At 43.0% G+C, this 23,264-nt stretch overlaps 1 protein-coding gene across 1 annotated transcript in view; it reads right to left on the bottom strand.

Annotated features, from left to right (window-relative positions):
* The window catches only part of MPPE1 (metallophosphoesterase 1), a 736,638-nt gene that overhangs the window by 321,390 nt on the left and 391,984 nt on the right, over nucleotides 1-23,264 (bottom strand). Inside the window, exon 6 of the mRNA XM_086965256.1 lies at nucleotides 6,985-7,093. Coding sequence (XP_086821382.1) covers nucleotides 6,985-7,093 — 109 coding nt within the window. The remainder of the gene's footprint in view (nucleotides 1-6,984; nucleotides 7,094-23,264) is intronic.

Raw genomic sequence — 23,264 nt, 5'->3', positions numbered from 1 at the left:
TGGCTACCTGCGGAAAAAATTGGGCAGATGGAATAGGAGTTTGCTGTTTCCCTTTAGGGACGGAAGCATTAAAAATCTACTCTGCTTCCCATTAAGCTTTAATAAAAATTTGGAAAATGTAAGCTGTCCCTGTAATTTAGGTGGTAAACAAAGCCTTTTACATTTTATGTTTTTCTGTGGTTTTTATGTAAAATACACTAAACTTTACCTAATCACATATTTTAGAGAGAATGCCCTGATGGATTTTAACTTAGCATTTAGAGATTTATTGATGCTAGGAACTGATGATGTAATCTTCAGAGTTAGCTGCTTTTTCCAATCCGCTGTTCGCTCTGCATCAATGAATATGGTCTGATAAAGTTTGCACTATTTTTGCATAGTTTGCACTTTTGTATATTTGCACTAGTGATTGTATTTTTGCACATATTGTGGTTAATTAGTCTATGTACTGCCTCTATCGTAGTGCAAGCTTGGCTAAACATATTATATGTTGTACCGTAAAATAATGTGACTGGAAGCCTATCTTATGAAATTAATTGTGTCACCTTTATATAGCCTTTTAAATGATTCTTTTATTGCTTTTATTAGGATGAATTGTTGTGATGTACCTGTACTTTTATGGATGGTTTTTATATCCGAATAAAGATCCTTTGAATTGAATCGAACTCTGGGACACGTAGTTGTTCATCGAACTACAGAGGGTGTGCTGACATGTGACCACGGGGATAGGCTCCCCGACCAATGGGAGTGCAGCAGGAGGTATATGCAGCTGTGGGACTAACAAGACTGTATTTGAAAGGGCATCTGAGGAAGGCGCTTGTTGCGCCAAAATGCATCATGCTGCATTGTCCTAAATAAAGCCTCCAACCGGTTTCCCCCATGTGGTCTCTCACCTTTCTTCATTGGAGGGGTGCTTTTTGGATGTTTTGCACGCTGCCAGTGGCGTGCTTGGGAGGCCCTTGTTCTGCAAGAAGGCCGGAGGTTTACTGGTCCAGCTCACGCTGTTCTTTTCACTTTACCAAGGATTTGGTTACTCCGGCCCGCCTCGGAGGACAGAAGAGGGACAGGGCTTCTGCCAAGAGCAGTTCGTGACTGCACGAAGCGGAGGGAATCACTGTATCCAGTCGCAAGGCCCGTCTGATGCCTGTCTGAGGGGCTAGAACGATCAAGGGTACCCAAGGAGGCAAAAGGACATGCTAACAAATACGGGGGCAATCATTTGAACTCTGCACTTTTTACCACTGCAACTGAGACTATTTTGGTCTTTTATTTTTCTCCCCCCAGCAAAACCAGTCCCGGGATAGAGAACTCTGGGACACGTAGTTGTTCATCGAACTACAGAGGGTGTGCTGACATGTGACCAAGGGGATGGGCTCTCCGACCAATGGGAGTGCAGCAGGAGGTATATGCAGGTGTGGGACTAACAAGACTGTATTTGAATGAGCATCTGAGGAAGGCGCTTGTTGCGCCGAAATGCATCATCATGCTGCATTGTCCTAAATGAAGCCTTTAACCGGTTTCCCCCGTGGGGCCTCTCACCTTTCTTCATTGGAGGGCTGCTTTTTTGATATATATATAGGGGTGGCGTTCTACAAAGCTGGCTGGAGATTTCACTGGTGTCTGCGCAAGCAGTTTGTTTTTTCACCCAAGGTATCGGATTGCTCCAAGCCCACCTCTTCAAGCACTGGCCAGGCAAGGGACACTGTCAGCAGGCAGCTTGTGACTTCACAAGGTGGCTGGGTTCATTGAAGTCAGCCCATGACCCGGCTGAGCTGTGCCACGGAGGTTGGAACGTATGCGGGGACTTGAGGAGGCCGGAGGAAACTATTTCCACAGGAGACAGCGCGCCCTGTTCTGCAGCACACTATTTCCACATGGATTTAATTTTTCAAGTTTCCCCTCGTACCATCGGCCCAGAGAAGATGCATTCTGGGAGCTGTAGGACTATTCTGTATGCAGCAGGTGAACTAGCACATGACAGGTGAGGTGTGACCTTCTAATTAAGGGAGGTACTGCAGACTGATTGAAAACAGAGGCGTGGGGTTGTTTTCAGTGTGGCAGCGGCATCTGAAGAAGACGATACTGTCGAAATGCATCATGCCCTTATCCGCTTTTCCAATTGAAGGCCTTCCCTTGTGAAAACCTCGTGTGGCCCCTTCCTTCGTCAAGGACCATCGGCTCTCCTTTGGTTAGAGTCTCATCCTGAATGAGCGTGGTAGCTGGAGTTTAACACCTTGATGTCAATGGCATCTAGGGAAACAATGACATTCAGCTTGTCACTTGATAACTGCTTAAAATTAACTATAATTTGGAGGCAGGTTTTTGACTCTCCCAAGCTCTGTCTCGAGTTGGAATAGTAATTTTTACCTCTACGCTATGCAATGCTTTCCCTACTGTTGCACTCTCTGGAGTTGGAATAGTAATTTTTACCCTCCCGCTATCCAATGCTTTCCCTACTCTTGCACTCACTGGGGTGGGAATAGTACATTTTATGCCTACGCTATCCAACGCTTTCCCTACTGTTGCACTCTCTGGAGTGGGAATAGTAATTTTTACCCCTACGCTATCCAATGCTTTCCCTACAGTTGCACTCACTGGAGTGGGAATAGTAATTTTTAATCTCCCGCTATCCAACGCTTTCCCTACTGTTGCACTCTCTGGAGTGGGAATAGTAATTTTTACCCTTACGCTATGCAATGCTTTCCCTACTGTTGCACTCTCTAGAGTAGGAATAGTAATTTTTACCTCTACGCTATCCAATGCTTTCCCTACTGTTGCACTCTCTGGAGTGGGAATAGTAATTTTTACCCCTACGCTATTCAATGTTTTCTCTACTGTTGCACTCACTGGAGTGGTAATAGTAAATTTAACCCTCTCGCTATCCTACGTTGAAAATATTGTATATGTTTTGTTAATAATATGTATATATATATAATATATATATATATGTATTAAAATTATTTAAAACTTTTTTTAAGTTACATTAATTATTTATTAATTTTAAGTTTATTTAAGTATTTTAAGTATGTTTAAATTAATTATATTTATTATTATATTACTTATTTAAAAAATTCGGTATTTTGACTGTCTATATTATTTACAACGATATTTTGTATTTTGGAGTCGATATTTTTGTACTTACCAGTTTGAAGATAGGAATTCGATATTCTGGCATTCTATATTTTCCCCACAATATTTTGGCAGGTCGATATTTTGCTCCTCGATATTCTGTCAGTGATCCGGTTGACCTACCTCACTGGACAAGGGCGAGCTGGGTGATTGGAAGACTCCCAGACCCCTCCGGGAGGGGAGGGGGGGAGATTGTCTTCGCGAAAGCATGCCTGTAATGGTTAAAACCCCGACAAATCTGTGTCATCGGATGGCAATGGATTGGAACAGATGCCTCATCAACATGTTACTCATTGTACTATGAGTCCATCCGGAGGGAGGAGTGGGTTGGACTCCGATATATGTTTAGCCTGTCTATGTCTTATAGAGATATATGGATTACATTACCTCTGCCAACTGCTGCCTATGTTTTCTTTTCTTTCTTATATTCTTGGTTATCTGTTTTGTGTGTCACTACCAACTGTTTAACTTATCGAGGATGTATAGTGCTCCCAGCATTTTAAAATTTACTTCAGGAAGTCATTTGGGGTTTGAACCCCAGATTGTCCTGGGGACATCGTAGATGTAGGGAGGGTGCTTAAATCCACTAATTGTACTTTGTATTGACATCATTGATGCACAATGTGGTCACATGCAATAAAAATGTGTACTGACGGCTGTACACTCTGAAATAAAATAAATTGGGAAAAAAAACATCAGAGCTGAAGCAGGGTCCAGTTTTACCATATAAATGTCTTAGTCTATTCCTACCCACACCTGTCCACACCTGTAGCATGGGATCCCCATATGGCCTCACCAGCCAGCATGAAGGGATTTGTTAAATTGACCTAAGTATTCTAACTCTTTTTTCTGAACACAGTAGGCCCTGTACAGCAGGCCCGGTGCCTTTCTGACTATCAATCAATAAATCTGGAAATTTGTAAAGCGTACTACTCACTCGTGGGGGTATCAAGGCGCTGGGGGGGGGGGAGGGGTGCTGCTACTGCTCAAAAAGCCAGGTCTTATGTACCCAAATGCACTGCAGCCTAAGGTTATCTTTCATATGTTTTTTCTTTTGTGTATTGTATCTAGACTGAGTGATTATCGATCTCGCTGTATGCACACAGTGAATCTCTATATATGCCCTATGATTGTCTTGAACTATAATAAAAATGTTTTTTAAAAAAAGCCAGGTCTTGAGTAGCCTCCTGAAGGTCAGTAGGTCCTGGGTCTGCCGTAGGAGGATGGGGAGGGTGTTCCAGGTCTTGGCGGCAAGGTGGGAGAACGATCTGCCGCCGGTGGTCGCTCTTCGGGGACCGTGGTGAGGGCGAGGTCGAGGTCGGCAGAGCGGAGCTGGCGGTTCGGGGTGTAGAAGTTGAGACATCTGTTGAGGTATGTTGGTCCGGTGTTGTGGAGTGCCTTGTGTGCGTGGGTGAGGAGCTTAAGGTGATCCTCTTTTTGACGGGAAGCCAGTGCATGTCTCTCAGGTGGGGTGTGATGTGGCTGTGGCGGGGGAAGTCGAGGATCAGACGTGCAGAGGTGTTCTGTATGCGTTGTAGACGTTTCAGGAGTTTGGCCGAGGCTCCTGTGTAGAGGGCGTTTCTGTAGTCCAGCCTGCTGCTGACGAGGGCCTGGGTAACAGTTCTTCTTGTTTCGGTGGGGATCCACCGGTAGATCTAGTGGAGCATGCAGAGGGTGTTGAAGCAGGAGGATGAGACGGTGTTGACTTGCTTGGTCATGGAGAGTGTTGAGTAGAGGATGAACCCCAAGGTGCTTGCGTGGTCGGTGGATGTCGGTGCTGCTCCTAGTGCGGTCGACCACCAGGAGTCGTCCCAGGCTGAGGGGGTGGGGCCGAGGATGAGGACCTAAGTTTTGTCCAAGTTCAGCTTCAGACGGCTGTTCTTCATCCACTCTACGACGGCTTTCATTCCTTCGTGGAGGTTGGTTTTGGCGGTGAGGGGGTCCTTGGTGAGGGAGAGGATCAGCTGGGTGTCGTCGGCATAAGAGATGATGTTGAGGTCATGCTGACGGGCGACGTGGGTGATGTGGACGATGTGGACTAAAATCATAAGACATCTCCTCAGCGAAGCCCCAGCTACCCCAATCCCCCACTCTTTCGTTGCATCCAACGTGCAGTTCTGTTCTCACATCTATTGAAATATATCAAAACCACAAGAACACAGAACATCTCAAGCTAAGAGAAACTATTATAAACGTATACAAATTTCCTTGAAGTGACGCAAATCCTGGTCAATAGATGTTCAATTTCATTATGATTCACAGTCAAACATCAAATGACCTTTTGGTAAACATTTGCTATGTGGGTGTCACTTCTGTGTCCCTAATATTTCTGAGAAGTGACCAAAGCGCGTCATGGTCTGCGGACAAAGCACCTGTTGATGTCATGTTTCTGTGGGCACTAATTCTTCCTTAAAAGAGTATAAAGATCTGCTCCTCAGTCCACTTGATGAACTACCTTGCACAAATGACCCCTTGGGTCATGACGCATGTGTGGTTCCCCTCAGCCATCCATCTAGGATCCTTGCCTGAGGCTATAATGATTATTGTATTTTGAAAATGTTTTCTTCTCTCTCTCCTCTGCATTACCATTGATTTAGAAATATATATGCATTGCATGAGTTTGTTATACATTCCAGAAATGTGTCTTTAAATTCCCAGTCTTTGCTAAGACTCCCAGGCTCATAATTGAATTTTAAAGTGTTTCTTTACTCTTCTTGTTGAAGTGGTTTCATTGTAATAAAGTACAGGCAAACTCTTGATTCAGTTCCTACACCACACACGTTTGTTTCCTCATTTTAGAGTGAGCATCCCTGAGCGCTCCGGCTCAAGTTAAGCTGCCCAAATCCCTCCCTCCAACAGAGCCTTTTAGTTCCATAGAGGGTAATATGTTGTAATTGTAGAGGACAACTCTTCAGGCTCCATAAACCTTTGGCTCATTCCCCTTTTGTGTTATATAGCTTCTTTTCTACCACCAATTCCTTTTGGTATGATCTCTTCCTTCAAGATCAAGATGGAACATTCAGCACTTTACAAAACTTCAACATAGACAAACTCCAATAAGTCCTTTATTTTTTATTTTTTGCTTCATATTAAGCCGTCTTAACATCTGAAATAAATACTGGTAATTAAGTTATTTCTCCAGTGTTTCCACATATATCATGACTTATCCAAACTTATTTATATTAATAGAGCCTATGGTCTGCAGTAAAAACAACATATACACATCTTGAGGGCTTATAATCTGCACTAGCTCTGAGCATTTCCCCAACCGAACACTGAAACCACATGTAATGCAGCATGACATAGACCTTGCCCCACCCAAGAAACATCTTCAGATGGGTGGTAACAAATGTAGTGCAAATATAGTTTTATGTTTTTTAAATTCTTGTTTTAGCTCCCACCTTAACCTTGAGCTAATGTAAATAGTTTATTTGACAGATGACTAGTTTAAGTCCAAAATAAGTAATATTTGGTCTGTTCTACAGTATTATGTATCATTGCTCCATCCTCTGGTACACATTTTCAATCTCTATTGTAGAATGTCTCTGCTAATGCAGGTCCCTTTTGTCTCCAAAGCACTTACCGTCCAAGAGAACTTCATAGGCAATAAATGTCAAGAACATTTAGGCAGCCAAAGAGCTTTTTTAAAATACAACTAAAAACAGACTTTTGTAGGCAGTGAATTATCTTTCCCTCCAATAAATTAGTGGTGCTTTGAACAATGTGGTGGAAAATAGCGCATGACCTAAGTCTAAGAATGTTCATCAAAACATACACACCTACACACATGTGTACATGGAATATCAGTAAACTGTTAGAGATATGTAAAGTCTACAGTGGAATACAGAATGTTACCTTTCTTGAACAATTCAGGGTGAGAGATAGTTCATGGAGCTCAGCTTCAGCCGACTTGCATATAGGGCAGCCATCTCCCTCCAAGGTCACACTGTTCACAAGGACAAAGCTGGGGAAAAAATGATTAATAAGACATATTCAATGGTTGTGGTCAAACTTCAAAGTAATGTTTACATTCAGGCCACTCCCAGGATGGAGATGCAATCTTCAACAATTCTGGAAATCTTTACACAGTCACAAGGTTTTGAAAATGTGTTGAAACACACCTATTCCAACAGTAATTGTTAGAACAAAATTGAGTTATTTAGATATGATTGGCAAATATAAAATCCATATTTATTCATGTCATTACTCATTACAATGTGATATTCATGTCTGCTTTTAAAATATTCTTATTTTTTTATGAGTCGAATTCTCTTTTCCAGTGACTGTTTTAAGCAATGAACAGGTTCAAAACCCATTTCTGCTTATTGTTTAGTCTGAATAGTTCACCAATGAAAAGATTAATTGTGTAAACTAAGAACAGAGGGTGAAGAGAAAGAGAGGAACTTCGTGCTAGAGACACAAGACAGGGGCCATACAGAACTGTAGCACTTTCCTTTTCTAAAGGCTATTGGGAGGCACATTTAGCCAAAGCAGTTAAGAACAGCACATGCTTCTTTTTGTTGAACATTGATCCTACTGTTCAGAGGAGGTATGTGGGCATGAATCATCTTTGAAACTCAAAATAGGCCCCTTTCCTTTTGGTGCTAAATTTAGCTAGATAGCAAAACAAGTGAGGCTTGGGTTGGAGATATTATTATAAAGACATCTTTATGCTATAATCAATATGTAACAATATTATCTGTTATTCACTATATTGGTAAATTTTCCTGACAAAATTTTGTGGATTTTTAGAATAGTTACTCTTCATATTGTATGCACTAGGAAAGGATTTTGATTTTAAAAATAAATTTTTAAAATATACCCTTGATTGGTTTCCTTTGGTTATCGAGAGTGCCTTCGTTGGCAAAAGCAGGTTTGAGTTCCACTAATTATTGCTATATCTCATAGGTTTGAGCATTACTCGAAACGCACCTCACTCAGGTAGTGCGTAGGTGGTAGAGGAGTGGTTTCAGTTCAACGGGCTTTCTATCTCGGGATGGCACACTCACAAAGTCCTAAGTGCTACGGGGCCCAGTAAGTCTTTTTCTGGGCAGTGTGCTGGAAAGTTCCGAAATTGTATCAAATCTGTGCATATTGCTTCATACCCCTATGCCTAATATTGTAACTATGTGTTCGGTAGAAAAGGTGCTATTTAAAAATATTTAAAACTCATAATATTGCTCTATTCCTTACAAATCACATTTACCACTGGTTTATACAACCATTCTGACAACTTTGGTCTGATTTCCCACCTCATTATTAAGTACAGTCTTGCCGATAGAGACGCTTAGTTTATAAACACGATGTCTATAATAATGTATTAACATAACTTAGGATTTTCAGCTCACTTCACTGCCAACACTTGGGAATAGTTTACTAAATAGAGATTACTATGATGATGGTTAAGGTTCAGCCCAAGTCAGACATCACATTGAACAGATTTCAGATGTTTCTGCTTACACTGAGCATCTGAACGTAGCGTGGCTCTACACTGCAGGTCTCTGAAAATAAAGACTTGTTTCTGGAAGGCCCCCAACATTGAGCTGCACTAATTTAATTAGTGTGAATTGCTTTAGTCAGGAACGGTAATGGGCCCTTGAAAGACTGTAATTATAGGGCAACATACTAGAAATAAAGGGCCCCATTTAGACTTTGGCGAATGGGATAGCCTGTTGCAAATGTGACGGATTTACCGTTCACCGCATTACAAATGACCGAGCATATAGTATCATTTTAATACGGTAGATAGGATATTCATTACGTTTGTGATGGAGAATCCAATCTGGCAAAGTATATTTCAGGCCCACAGGCATTCATTCTAATTGTTTTACGTCCTTCCTCATATCTCTACGTGGAAGCCATTAGTTTTGTTCTATATGAGCCAGAAGGTGTGCAGCAGTTTAATCTTCCAATGTCCAGCCATTCAGATCATTTAGCACCTTTTTTCACATTTCATTACTCTTGGGATAGTTAACACTGCGGAGACAGTTTTGGGAACTCGCATGAAACTTGAAAATAACTAATACAGCTTTCAATTCAGGAGTAGCAAGAACTTTGCGTTATTTAACATAAGGAACTATAATTCTGGACTTGCTCTCTTATAGGAAGTAACCAGCGTTTTCTTGTGTGAAATGTTAAAACAATTCTTTGTGAAAGTAAAACTAAGAATTGTTGACCAACCTTTTTCCTTCCAGGTCTCCTTCGCTGCAGTACCCACCTCAACTTCCCTTCCTCCACTTTGGCCACATCAATACTATAGTGACATATAAGACTATAAGTCGGTGCTGCCAAAAGGAGGGTATCTTGAGAGCATCGCTTCCAAGGAAACAGGCCTGACAATGTGAGAGAGTCCAACAGTATCTGACTGTGAATTCCAAATCATTTGGGCATGGCATACAAAATATTAGTTGGCCCTAAGCATGTTTTATTTCATACGTTGAATTACAAGTTGCAACTCAAAGTAGTAGTATGGTTAAAGGAACTCAAAGTAGTAGTATGGTTAAAGGTGCAGAGGGGAGGTCTTCTTTGTTGACTCTTCTAAGAGATACTTGTAAAATGTTTCTTTCCTTCCAGTGATCCACAGTAATCAGAAAGCTCATTCCTTGTCAGGTATAACCACTTATTCGCACTGTGCTATTCTTGCATACCTTCATTGTAATCTGACCTCCTACCCATGGCTGGCATTAAGATCATTTGCCTTTCTGCAGGATCCACATCTCCAGTCTCCAGATGGTCATCTCTTCCCTGCTAAAGTCATCAAGCTTAGAAGCCTTATGACTTTGTTTCATAAAAAGGGTAGATGTAGAAGTTATCAAGACCAACAGGAGGCTACCCCAAAAATGTACTTTGATTCTACTACTCTATGTCTGAAAACAAGTTCCCATTCTATCTTTTGTGGTGGCTGTCATATTTTGCAAATTACTCCAAGAATGTTTAGCACTTGAACTGCCTGAATGTAAGTTCTATTTGGCAAATGTTAGTGACTACAATCAAACTACTGATGAGGTAATCTCAAGCTGGCAAGAGATTTCATGGAAGAAATGCGTTACTTACCTTTAACTGCAGTTATCCAGTATTGGTGTCTTTCATAGATTCACATACCTGAATCATTCCCCGTCGTCGAGATGGGAGTCCCTGGTACATAAATAAGTAATGTCCCATAGACATATAGAGAATAGTAGGCCATAAGGCCTCACTTTTGTAAGATATCTAGGTCCTTTTGTAAAAAGGACCAAACTCTAGAAAAGAGCCAATCAGCTGTCACCTCCCTCTAGAACCTTCCTGGCAGGAGCCTCAGTCCCTCTGATTTTCGTACGCACTAAGCTACGTAGGCGTGTTACTGAGAGAATTAGGCGAGTCCTTCCAGGGGAGGCGGGAGGGTTGCATGTGAATCTATGAAAGACACCAATACTGGATAACTGCAGTTACAGGTAAGTAACACATTTCTTATCCAGTATTTTAGGTGTCTTTCATAGATTCACATGCCTGAATCAGAGTAGCAAGCAATGCAGAAAGCACATTTCGTATAGTACAGTATATGCAAGTTATTAGATAATAACATATCCAGCAACTAGTAACAGCCTACAGATGTAAACAATACCATCAGCAAAGAAATGCGCATATAACAGAAGGATGGAAGGATGAAAGAAGGCTCACCTCAATGAAATAGATGGCGTAGTACTGCTTGCCCACTGCTGCATCCTTCATAAACTCTGTGTCCAGGCAATAATGCCTAGTGAAGGTATGAGGCGACTTCCATGTTGGCGCCCTGCAGATGTCCATAACAGGCACCCCTGCAAAGAGTGCCATAGAGGTGGCTATAACCCTTGTGGAGTGGGCTCGCACCTTAGAGCGCAGAGGCAGTCCTGCCTGCTCATGACAGAATGAGATGGCTGCCGAAATCCAGGGCGAGATGCTCTGTTTTGTAAGTGGGAGACCCTTCCTAGGTCTGCTGTAAACTACAAAAAGGCTGATTTGATTTCCTAAACGTCCTTGTTTTGTCGATGTAAAATTTCAAGCATCGCTTGAGATCCAGAGAATGTAATGCCCTCTCCGCTGCTGTACTGGGATTTGGGAAGAAGGAGCGCAAAACCACAGGCTCATTAAGGTGGAAATCGGACAGAACCTTTGGGATGAACTTCAGATTGGTTCGAAGGACCACTCTGTCATTTTTAAATTGCATAAAAGGATCCTGAATCGAAAGTGCCTGCAGCTCACTCACTCTCCTTGCGGAGTTGAGCGCAAGAAGTAGCGCCATTTTCCAAGAGATGTATTTCAAGTCAGCTCTGGGCACCGGCTCGAATGGATGCTTCATGAGTTGATTAAGGACTACATTCAGATGCCATGCAGGTAGCAACATCCTTACTGGAGGGAAAGATCTGTATAGTCCCTTCAAGATTTGTTTGATTAATCTGCTTGACCAAAGGGAAGGTCCAGCTGAAGTGTACTTTAATTGAAGAGTGGGCTAAGCCTGCCTTCGCCAGAAGTAACAGGTAGGGTAGGATTTGCTCCGGCGAAGAAGAAAAGGGATGTATCCCTTGACCTGCACACCAAACACAAAACCTCTTCCATTTCAGGGAGTACGTTTTGGTAGTGCTATCTGCTCGTGCTTTGGCTAGGATGTCTCTACAATCCTGTGGAATGTTTAAATTCTGAAACTCTCGGAACTCAGGAGCCAGGCGGCTAACTTGAGAGACTTCAGATCCGGGTGTTGAATTTGCCGGCTGTGCATAGTGAGTAGAGATAGACACTGCTTCAGACGGACTGGCGGTTCCAGGGATAGAAGGTATAGCTCTGTGAACCAATGCTGTCTTGGCCAAGTTGGGGCTATTAAAATGAGAGTACATGGCTCAACCTTCATCTTCCTGAGGACTCTGGGAAGTATCGGAATGGCGGAAAGGCATACGCAAAGACGTTGCGCCATGCGATGGAAAATGCATTCCCGAGAGACCCTAATTGGGGATGCCAACTTGCGAAGTGTGGGCATTTGGCGTTGATCCTCGTAGCGAAGAGATCTATCTGTGGTGTGCCCCATCTTGCGAAAATTTGGTTGAGAATCTTCTGGTCCAACTCCCACTCGTGAGACGATGATTTTTGTCTGCTCAACGAGCCGGCGAGTACATTGTCCATACCTGGGACATATTCCGCCTTTAGGGCTACATTGTTCACTATTAACCAGTTCCAGATTTTTTGCGACTCGCGAGAGAGTGTCAGCGGGCTGAGATAGTGCATTGTCGTGGTGTTGTCTGTCCTGACAAGCACTAGGGAGTTTTTGATTCTTAGTAGGAACGACTGTAGGGCCAAGAATACCGCTCTCAACTCGAGCTGATTGATGTGGAGCTCTCTCTCCGTAGTTGACCACTTGCCGCTTATTTGCAGTCCCTGCAGGAAGGCTCCCTAACCTTCTTTGGAAGCGTCCATTGTTATTACATGAGGAGCTGCTGGAAGTAGGAATGTCAAACCTCGGGACAGGTTTCGTGAAGACATGCACCATTTCATGGCCTTGAGAAGTCACTCTTATGTGGTCGTTGAATGACCCCGTGCACTGGACCCATTGCCTCGAGAGTGCTTCCTGCAGAGGACGCATCCGTAGGTGACAGTGAGGGTTCAAAAGGATGCACGATGACATCATCCCTAAAAGGGACTTGAAGAGTCGGACCTTCAACACTCTTTTTGCGGCTACTGTAGACGCTAGCACGAGAAGCTTGTTTTGCCTCTCCTGAGAGGGGAACGCTCTTGCGGAGGTCGTGTTCAAGGTTGCTCCCAAAAAGTTGATAGTTTGAGATGGTCGCAGGATTGATTTTTCGTAATTGATCGTGAGACCCAGGCAATTGAAGAGATTCAGACAGGCGTTGGAAGACCTGGGCGCGTCTTCGAAGGAGGGTGCCTTGATTAGCCAGTCGTCCAGATAGGGAAAGACTTGATGATGGCATTGCCTGAGATATGCCGACACTAGGGAGAGACATTTGGTGAAGATGCGGGGCGCAGACTTGAGTCCAAAGGGCAGGACACAGAATTGGAAATGCCTGCCCGCTACTACGAATCTCAAGTACTTTTTGTGAATTGGTATATGGATTTAAGCGTTTTGTAAGTCCAATGACGCCATGCAATCCCCCTCCTCCAGAAGATGCAAAACTTCCTGGATCGTTACCATGCGAAACAACTGTTTTTTCAGGAACTTGTTGAGGGCCCTGAGATCTAGGATTGGTCTTCATTTCTTATCCTTCTTTTGGATTAAAAAGAAATGGGAATAAAACCCTTTCCCTCTTTGGGATGGTGGAACTCCCTCAATCGCTCCTTTCTGCAGCATAACAGAGATTTCTTGCAGAAGCAGTGTTAGGTTCTTGTGATGCATTGGACGAGGCGGGGTTCTTGGAGGGATGCTCATGAATTCCATACAGTGGCCGAATTGTATTAATTGAAGGACCCACCGGTCCGTAGTAATTTTCCTCAAATTCTGTAGAAAATAGGTAATGTTTCCTCTAATTTTTAAAAAGGGATATGAGGTGTGGACTGGCTGAATTAAGAGGTCATTGTCTTCGCCCGTTGTTTTTTCTCTGCCCTCTGCCTCGAAAGGACGACTTTCCGTACGAGGACTGCTGGCCTTGCTGTTGCTGGCGTTGTTGATACTGTGGCCTACTCTGGTTGGACGAATAAGAGGATCTGTACTGGAACCCTCCTTTGTAGGAAGATTGGCCTCTTCCTCTATTTCCTTAAAAGGACTGATTTTTATACTGCAGTGTGCCTAAGGCCCTTGCAGTGTCCGTATCCTTTTTTATGCTTTGTAACGCAATTTTGGGGCCAAATAGTAGCTGGCCGTCATATGGCATGTCCAAAATCTTTGTCAGCACCTCAGGATGGAGTGAGGTCGCTTTCAACCATCCTTGACGTCTTACAACAGCTGCTCCAGCCAGCTGTCGAAATCCTGTCATAGCAACATCCATAGCACAGTCTATAATCTCTGATTCTGATGTTTCCCCTTCTAGGAGTATTTTCTTAACCTCTTCCTTGGATGCGTCAGGTAATTCAGACAGGTATGGGGCTATGTCTGCCCACAGTTGTCTATTATAGCGCCCAAGAAGCGCTAAGGTATTTGCAGCCTTGACAGTCATTGCCGACATTGTTGAAAAACGCTTTCCTATGTTGTCCAGCTTTCTCCCATCCTTATCCGGAGGAGCCGATACAGGAGAAGAAGGATTTCTAGAATTTTTTGGGGCCGCCTGGGTCACCACGGAATCCAGTTTAGGATGACCTGTCGGGCAGGCTGATGCCGAATTTGGAGCTTTGTATTTTTTGTCCAATCTAGGGATTACAGGTGAAACTGAGGCAGTATTCTGCATGATCTGCTCCCCCTGTTTCCAGAGATAATCAATCATAGGAAGTGACATTGTTGACTTCTTTAATGGCTCCTTAAAATCGTACAGGAAACATTTTTTTTCCCTTGACTCCATTGTAATCTGGAACCGCTTAGCGGCTCTTTCCACCACGTTATGGAAACCACCTATATCAAATGGCGGCAAATTTGATGAAGCAGGCCCCGGAGATGCTGGTGATTGATCATCCTGCAGCTCCCCTTCCTCTTGCTGTTCCTCCTGCTCTTCTTTCTCTTCTTTGTCCTCCGAAGATTGAGGACATGGTATATCCACCCGTTCCCTTTGAACAATTAGGGGCGGGAGTCTTGGTCTTGGCGATGGAGCTGTTGTGGGAGCTTTAGGTGTCGGAGATTCTGGGAACCTCTGCTTATAGTCCTCTATAAGGTATCTTAGATCTGTAACCAGGGATGCTGGCAGACAGACCATAGGTGTAGGTGGCAGATGGACCACCTGCCCCTCACCCCCCTCCTCATCGAGCTTTGGCATTTGACATTTAGCTCTGAGGGGCTAGTCGCCAATTGGAACATATCCCCATCGTCAGAATCTTCATCTTGAAGTAGACGTGCTGGTGGTAATAGCTGCACACGGCTAGGGGAAGTTAGCTCTGGCGTCAGCGTCTTTCTGGTAATCTTCAGACATACTGAAGCTGACTTAAAACCAGAATCAGTCACCGTCGATGGGCCAGTCGACGGAGTAGCGTCGACAGTCGTCATCGGTAATGTTGCCGTCGACGGTATAGATGTTCCTGTCATCGACGGTGTCTGCGTCGACTGTGTCTGCGTCGACGGTGTCTTCGTCGACGGCGACGAAGTCAACGGTGATGATCTCGTCGTCGACGTTGTCGTCTGTGAGGCTATCGTCGACGGGATGTTGGTCGTCGACGAAGATCTTTTGATTACAATCGTCGACAATACAGCCTTACCCGCCGTCGACGATGGGGTTGTCGTCGTCGATGATGATAATGACGACGATGCCGTCGTCGTCGAGACTGTCGTCGTCGACGTAGATACATAAGCAGGAGATACTGCTTTCTTCATTACTGATGATGTCGTCGACGATGCCGACGTAGTCGACGGTGCAGGCTTCTTAAAGGTGTGAACCTCCTTTTCTGAAGCTGTTTTTGCCTTGACCTCTGAAGACGTTTTAGCTGCCTTCTTTTGAGGAGTATCCGAGGGGCCAGGGGAAGCTACCCTAGGTCTTTTGAGAGATAATTTTGAGGAGATTGAAGAACTCTCACTTCCCTCAGAGGAGTCCAGATTGTGTCTATCCTTAAGCCTTTGGAGCCAGATCAAAAGGCGTCCCTCTCGGTCTTTTAGAGTCTTAGTAGAAAAGGTTTGACATACCTTGCAGTCCTTAGCCGAATGATCTGGGTATAGACAGTACAGGCAGTCCTTATGTTGATCAACAATGTGTAACCTCTTTTTTCCACAAGAGCTACGAGCTCTGAAGAGACCCTTCTTTGGAGCATCAGCCATAGTAAATAGCTTTCCTTGAGGAGAAAAACAGGAAACAATATCCCAAAAACGGTTGAAAAAGCTGTAAAGCAACAAACCTGAGCAGAGCTCAGGGGAGACTCCCTTAGCACAACGTGCAGTAGAAACTCTGAGGGACTGAGGCTCCTGCCAGGAAGGTTCTAGAGGGAGGTGACAGCTGATTGGCTCTTTTCTAGAGTTTGGTCCTTTTTACAAAACGGCCTAGATATTTTACAAAAGTGAGGCCTTATGGTCTACTATTCTCTATATGTCTATGGGACATTACTTATTTATGTACCGGGGAATCCCATTTCGACGACGGGGAATGATTCAGGCATGGGAATCTATGAAAGACACCTAGAATACTGGATAACTAAGCTACATAATACATTTTCAAACTACAATCTCATGTAAATTGAATATTTCTGACTTGAGAATCCGCATGCCTCATTCCCTTCTTCACAGATAGCCTGAGTCAGTGAGCTACAGGTTAATTCTGCTTATGAAATTAAATTTAACATAAAAGGCATTTTTGGCTTGCCACATCAAACAGGAGATGGCTCTTTTCCAAAGTCAAGGACTTCTGCCCAGTACCCTGAACTGTGCCAATTGTTTGTCCAGCTCCACAACACACTTGGCAGTCATTTTCAGGGAGAGTACTGTGACCTTGGTGTTTTTTAATTTGATTTTCTAGAAGGGATGGGCTTGCTCTTCTTCGGTGTGATGGATGTGCCTGGTTCCTACAGTGTTTAAAACTGTGCCTAGGAAATGTATGGTGTGTGATGACTGCAGGGGCAATTTTCCTTATATCAGGTTAAGGACCAGCCTGGTGAATAGAATTATGCAGGATATTATTTACTTTTTGTGGTTTGAATAGAAAATACCTGGCTTTTCACTCAATGAGGTAAGGGTACATCATCCAAGGGGCACAAATGTGTCAATACTGGTGACATATACTTTGTGCATATCCTCAGGGCTGTTCTGAGGCCAAATTGGAGCACTTTGAATTTGAATAGTGACCAGCCACATTAAATCTTAACAATTTCCGATGTCTCAAGAGAATGGGAATTTGGAAATAGAAATCTTGGGAGTTCCAAGAAGCCACAAGTTCTCTATATCAAAAGCTGTAATGCCTCCTCTAGAGTGACCATGGGGAACAATGACTTTCATAGGGCAATACTGAATTGATATTTATCTAGAACTGTTCTCCATTCTCCTAAATTATTCTTTTTGATATATGTTGTGATGAGTATCTGTAAAGGACGCTATCACATATGAGGGTATCCTCACACTGAGATGTGTTTTCTGGACTTGCCGTATAGAATCTTTTCATAGCATAAGGATTTGAGTCTTCAGTAGATAAAGATGTTTGAGCCACAATCTGGAAGTCAGTGTTATTGGAGGATGCTGAACAAATATTAGAGTGTGTCCAAAACAGATTAGGTCTAATACCCAATTGTCCAACGCGATTTGCACTCACTCCTGCCAGAAAGCAGAGCTTCTCACACCTATAGGGCCATGTTCCAAGCAATGATAATTGTGTTAGCTAGTGCCTTAGAGCGATAAGTGAAGATGCCTGTCCTCTGTGACTTCATCTCACTTCCTACTCTTCCATGTATAGATTGTGGTTTGTTGTAGCATGCTGCTGGCAGTGCTCTGTGTACTTGGTTTACTGTGGACCATAAAAATACCAACAGTATGATTATTATTGCAGTTGATAAGGATAGCTATAATTCTGCAACCCTCCACAATATGCCTCGTGTCTTGCCTTAGCTTCTTGAAAGGGTTATAAACACCACTTTTGTAAAGCTCTGAAGAATCAATCTGTATCCTTATCTGTTTTATTGCTTTAGTGCTTTCAAACAATCAAAAGGTATATCTAGTATGCGTCTTTGGACTTCTAGTAAACATTATGTTGATCTAATCCAGCTTAATCTACGTAACATATAGACCCTGCAAGAGCTTGGAATTCCAAGATTTGCCACAGTATTCATGCTCCTGATACTGGGCAGTAAAGATATCTTATGGAAGCTATTGTAAAGGTCTTCGGAGCAGCAGAAGGTTTTAAATTATTGGAGGAGATTTCAGTGTGGTGGTGGGTAGAGTCGAAGATAGATCCTACAAGAAAGTGGGGCAGACAAGCTTATTTATTAAAGAAAGGAATCCACACTCCGCTATCTTCCTAAAGATATCGTTACTGACCAGTATTTGGAGCATGAATGCTGGCTATACTAATCGAAAAAAGCCTATCCTAAGCAGCAGAATCACTAACCTATCTATTTTTTCCTGAATTACTTATTACCTTGCATGGGGAGACATGGGCAATGGCTATAGTCACATGCTCTATTTTATGTTGTCCTGAAGAGAAATATTGTCTGGGTGAAACAATCTGGATTTGAGACGGTACTAGACATTTTTAAACAAACACATCTCTTGAATTGTACATCTCTCCTTAAATTATGTTACATGTTAAGCATAGTCATTCTTTTAGCCGGTGAGGTCAGGATTTAGGCAGTAAAACTTACAAAATGTATCACATGGAGCCCGTTCTTGTACAAAAGCGTTTGTAAGAGTGCATCATGATGACAATTATCATGCCTCCTTCAGTACAGAGCACATCTCCAGCCCCCTTAATTGGTTTGTACCCCCTCAAACCTTTAAGAACCAACACTGCACAACACCAGTCTAACTTAAAACTACCATCTGCAAATTCTTCCAAAAATGTAAATGAATATCCATCTCCATTCTCATGGCTATCAATGTTATTACTTATAAAGACAGATATATCTGACGTTTCTGTGCATGCACACCTCTTATATCCATTCTCATGGAACGTTGGTCGAGAAGTGCCCCCCTTTCTCCCTCTACTGTCCCTGGAACCAATCAGGCACTTCTCACTCTTACATGCAAGGATAACAAAAAGTGCAACTCATAACTGAAATATAATCTCCCTCTTTGCTCCAACCAGAACATTCAATTACTCTTCTTTTTAAAATAAGTGTGCCCAGCATGCTGGATGTCCTTAGTGACAACAATGGGCAACGAGATGAGGGGGTGGATCGAGATGGGAGCAGTGAAGAGGGTGACATGGATGCAACTGGCGTGGAATGGACTTACACAACACTTGATGAGACACAGGGTTTGGGTCACGTGGAGTTTGTCAGTTTCCCCTCTTACTTAACCACCGGGGTGGGATTGGGTGTGGATAGTGGCCCCTTTATTCTGCACATGCACCACACTACATGGTACTATGATATGAGAGTGAGGGGGGAGATTTGTGGCCTCGCCTCTCTTATCTCAGACAACAAAAATATATATTGACTCCCCTATTCAGCCTGGGACCGACATACACCCACCCACCTCTAAATGATATTGTTTTTGTCAACGTGTAATAACGCTATGTTGTCTATTGTAGTCGTTATATGAAAAACTGAGTAAACAATTTTTTTTAAAGGATGTAGTCTTGTGAGGTTTTTAAGGGGGGCTGATCTCTCTGTGGGACACCTCTAGCCTCATTCTTTGTGTGCAGTTTACTTCCTCAAATGAATCATCCTCAGATTTTTCTGTGATGGATGCATCAGTTCTTGCACACAGCTCCATTTGTCTTGCCCTTCCTCTTCTTGTAGAAATCCTATGAAACCAATGTTCTTCCAGAGCGACCTGTTTTCAAGGTCTTCATGCTTGAGTTGTAGTTCTTCATTTTGTTCATGTAGTGCCTGATTAATTAACCATGTCTGATGATGTTTTCCAGATCTATTGTCCAAAGTTCTTTCTAGATTATCAAGTCTTGAGCCCAGCAAAGCCAACTCCAATTTGAGCTCCATGAAGCATAAAAGTCTGTCATTAAAGTGCCTATCTCCTGCTTGACCTCCTTGAGGAATTGTTGCAGCAAGGCTCAAGTAGTGTTTATATGATAGGCGCTGACTTTAACTATTGGTTGGCTTGACAAGAGAGATTTGGAAGGTTTCTTGCCTTTTCTTCTCTGGATTCAATATTAAGAATGCTTTGACTGAAGACTCCTTTCTTCCGGCAGGATGCCATAGTTGCTGTGGGTTCTGTAACCCAGCGTATAGTGCTGTCTACAGCCTAAGTGTAACAGTCTTCTACTGAATGTGCTTTGCAAGCACATAATGGCTGAGTGGTGGGATCAACAAGAGGAGGCATGTCTTGAAGACGTCCACTCACTCTGAATTATAGGATGAGATTTTTTTGGACAACCTGCAGTACCAATGCTACCTCTGCCATTTAGCTTCCACAATAATCTTCAGTGGGATCAATTTTCTATACAATCACCAAGAAATAATTTAGAACCTACTGTGACTCTTGTATTGGCATCAAATGCATGGTGGCAGGGGACAGTGGGGCCCAGAGGTTCGGAAAGAGTTGGTGAACGGGGTCAGCATGGACGATATATTTCCCACTCTTCAGCTGTCTCTTGCTGCCCCCTGAACACTTTTAGTTTGCATGTGAGGCTCGAGGCCAGAGGATAGTGCCGAACACTCATGTTAACCATCTCCAGCTCTGATAATATAGAGGCTCTAACTGTCTTCAAGTGGACATTTCAGCACAAGAGCCTTCTAATTGCCACGGGAACCACACCTGCTACTCAGCAGTCCTAGTTTAACCAGGCCTCTATGGTGTGGGGAGGGGATGTAGGTGCTCACGCCAACATTTTTTTCGCAGGCATAGGCCCTAACTCCGAGCTCATTAAGGCACTGCTTCACACTCTAATTGCCACTTGTCTAATTGGTTTCTTCATGGTAGGAGTTATGGTTGCCAGGCTCTGCACCATACAAAGGCTCCAAGGTGCAGAAAGTACCGTTGTTCCTCCAGGCACCTACCATAGCCTTCTACTACGAACTTACTGCAGCCTGGATCCAATGCAATATAGATTGAAACTTTGAAGTGGCGTTATGACTGACATTTTCATCAGTGCGATTACCCCATCCCAAGCAGGCCATGAAACTCCTCCCCACACAGCCTTCATTCTAGTTGCCAGACTTTTTGTGTTTGATAAATGCACATGGGTAGAGTCCTGTTCAAAGCGGAATTTCAGAATGTGCAGACAAGTGTTTTAATGAACTCAGTAAGTTTCCTAGACTAAACTAAACTAAAACCAGATCCACAGCTTTAAGGTGATCAGCAAACTGATCAACAAATTTCCTCATCCCATTCTTGCAGCGTAGGAAATTCAAGAAATGCTTGGAATAAAATGATGGACTTGGTGTAGTTCAAAGCACAGTGAATGAACCAGGGGAAGCATTTTACTTTTAAACTGGAAATCCCAAACACTAAAATCCATTGTCACATTATTTGGGAACAGTTCCCCTGTTCGGGCAAGGGCACTTACCCACAATCTGGATCGGGGTCTTCCACTTTCTAATGCAACCATTTCCAGAGGCCATAATGTCACCGCACAATGGAATATAAGGTAGATAAATGGCCTTGAGAAGCTGCCATCTTCTCAAGAGGAAAATTTCAAAGGCAAACATAAACCTCCTTACTGGATGAAGACTTAAAGGAAACAATGAAAACCAGCAATCAGGAACACAATAATAGGATTCTTCTTGCGCAAATTGTTAGGATCTACCATTTGAGGGGTTGAGGACCACATCTTTGTTGCAATACACCCTTCAAACAGACTGAAGTCCCAATATAATAAAAGAACAGGAAAAAGATATGACCCCAAATATTGCCTGATAGCACTATAGTGGATTGGGAAAATACGGGAGAAACAAAGGAAGACATAGTCATGATAAAAAAAGAAGAGAATGAAAACCTGAACAGAACTAGCTGCGGGGCAGCTTTAAAAGGGAGCTGCAAATTCTCAGATAGATGGTTGCCCTTTTGAACCTAGAGGTGCGAGAAGAGAACAGGAGGAGGAAGCCCAGGTGAGAGAGACACATTGCCTGCAGCTGCCATCTTCTTGTTGGGTTATATGATGACCAGAAACCATGGAACCACACAAGGCACAGTGGAGCTCAGGCAGCCAGATGCAGTTGCCGCAATAGTATGCCCCTCACACATGGCCCCAAGCTTGTTAGGAAAGGCCAGAATAAAACGTAACTGATCTAGGGCCATTGACTGAAGAGGCAGCAGCTCAAAACGTTCACAGGCAGGATAGCCTTTCTAGTGAACGACAAACTGTAACTGCCCTAAAAATCCATTAATCACCGATCTCACTAATCTCGTATTCGGGTTCTCCATCCACCATAACAGGAGGATCAGCATCTCTCAATGAAAATGGTTAGGCACATAATGCTTGAGCTGGGAAACATGAAAAGCGGGGGGAGTCTTGCAAGAATTAGGAAGGCAGAGCCTAAAACCAAACGGATTGATCGTACATTTTGAGTGCGCAAGAACCTGGAAGACAATCAAACCTCATCTCCCCTTTAAGGTTTCAGATCAGTCTTCTGAATTTATTGGTTCTAGTCTTCAGAGAAGTTTTAGAATCTTGTAAATTCCAGGTGATCACTTTTCTATCAAAATCAAATGTCTCTAGAAAGTCAGTGGCAGCAGACGCAAGAGGAGATGACAAACAAACAAGTGGAGTGGACAAATGAGAAGTTGGAAAGGATTGAGGGTGGATACCGTGAATACAGAAAAAAGGAATACCTTAGCAGCAGAGTGAATATAGATTATAAGAGAATTCAAAGTTAAGTATTCCTTCCAGTTTTTTTAACGCAATTACAAAAACTTCTCAGATACTATTCAAGACTCTGGTGGAATTAGTCTGTCCCCTGGATTATGGATACGAACCCGAGGACAGATCTTGATTTATTCCCAGGACAGATAAAATTAAGCACCAAAATATTGATATATATTGAGAGTCTCTGAGTCAAATTATGGTGTCAGGGTTTCCATGAAAGTGGAACATGTCAGCCTGAAATATATTTGCCATCGTACTGGCAGATGTAAGTATCCAAAACAAGGAAAAATTAGCCATCTTTGAAAGATCATTGTAAGATCTGGCAGCCTTGGTGCTGTTTCCCCTGACTTTTTGCCTTCTGACCCCCTGTTTTGTTGACTTCATTTTTGCTGGCTTTAGGATTCTATACAAAAAAATCACCCCTAAGTGAGGTCCAAGACAGCGCTATGGGCAGGATGCATTGTATTTAAAAAGTAGGAAAAGTACTTTTGATTTTTACATGTCTTGGTAGTGAAAAACTGCTACATTTGGTTTTTGCCACTGCAAGACCTATCTCTCCCATAGATTAACATTGGGATTGCCTTAAAAAATCTTTTAATTTCCAATTGGAAAAAGATCGAAACTGGTATGTGGTGTCTCTGG

Source organism: Lissotriton vulgaris, chromosome 4_1, assembly GCF_964263255.1.
Source record: "Lissotriton vulgaris chromosome 4_1, aLisVul1.2, whole genome shotgun sequence".
Classification (NCBI taxonomy): Eukaryota; Metazoa; Chordata; class Amphibia; order Caudata; family Salamandridae; genus Lissotriton; species Lissotriton vulgaris.
The sequence above is the reverse complement of the archived record's forward strand: the minus strand, read 5'-3'. Positions and strand labels throughout refer to the sequence as shown.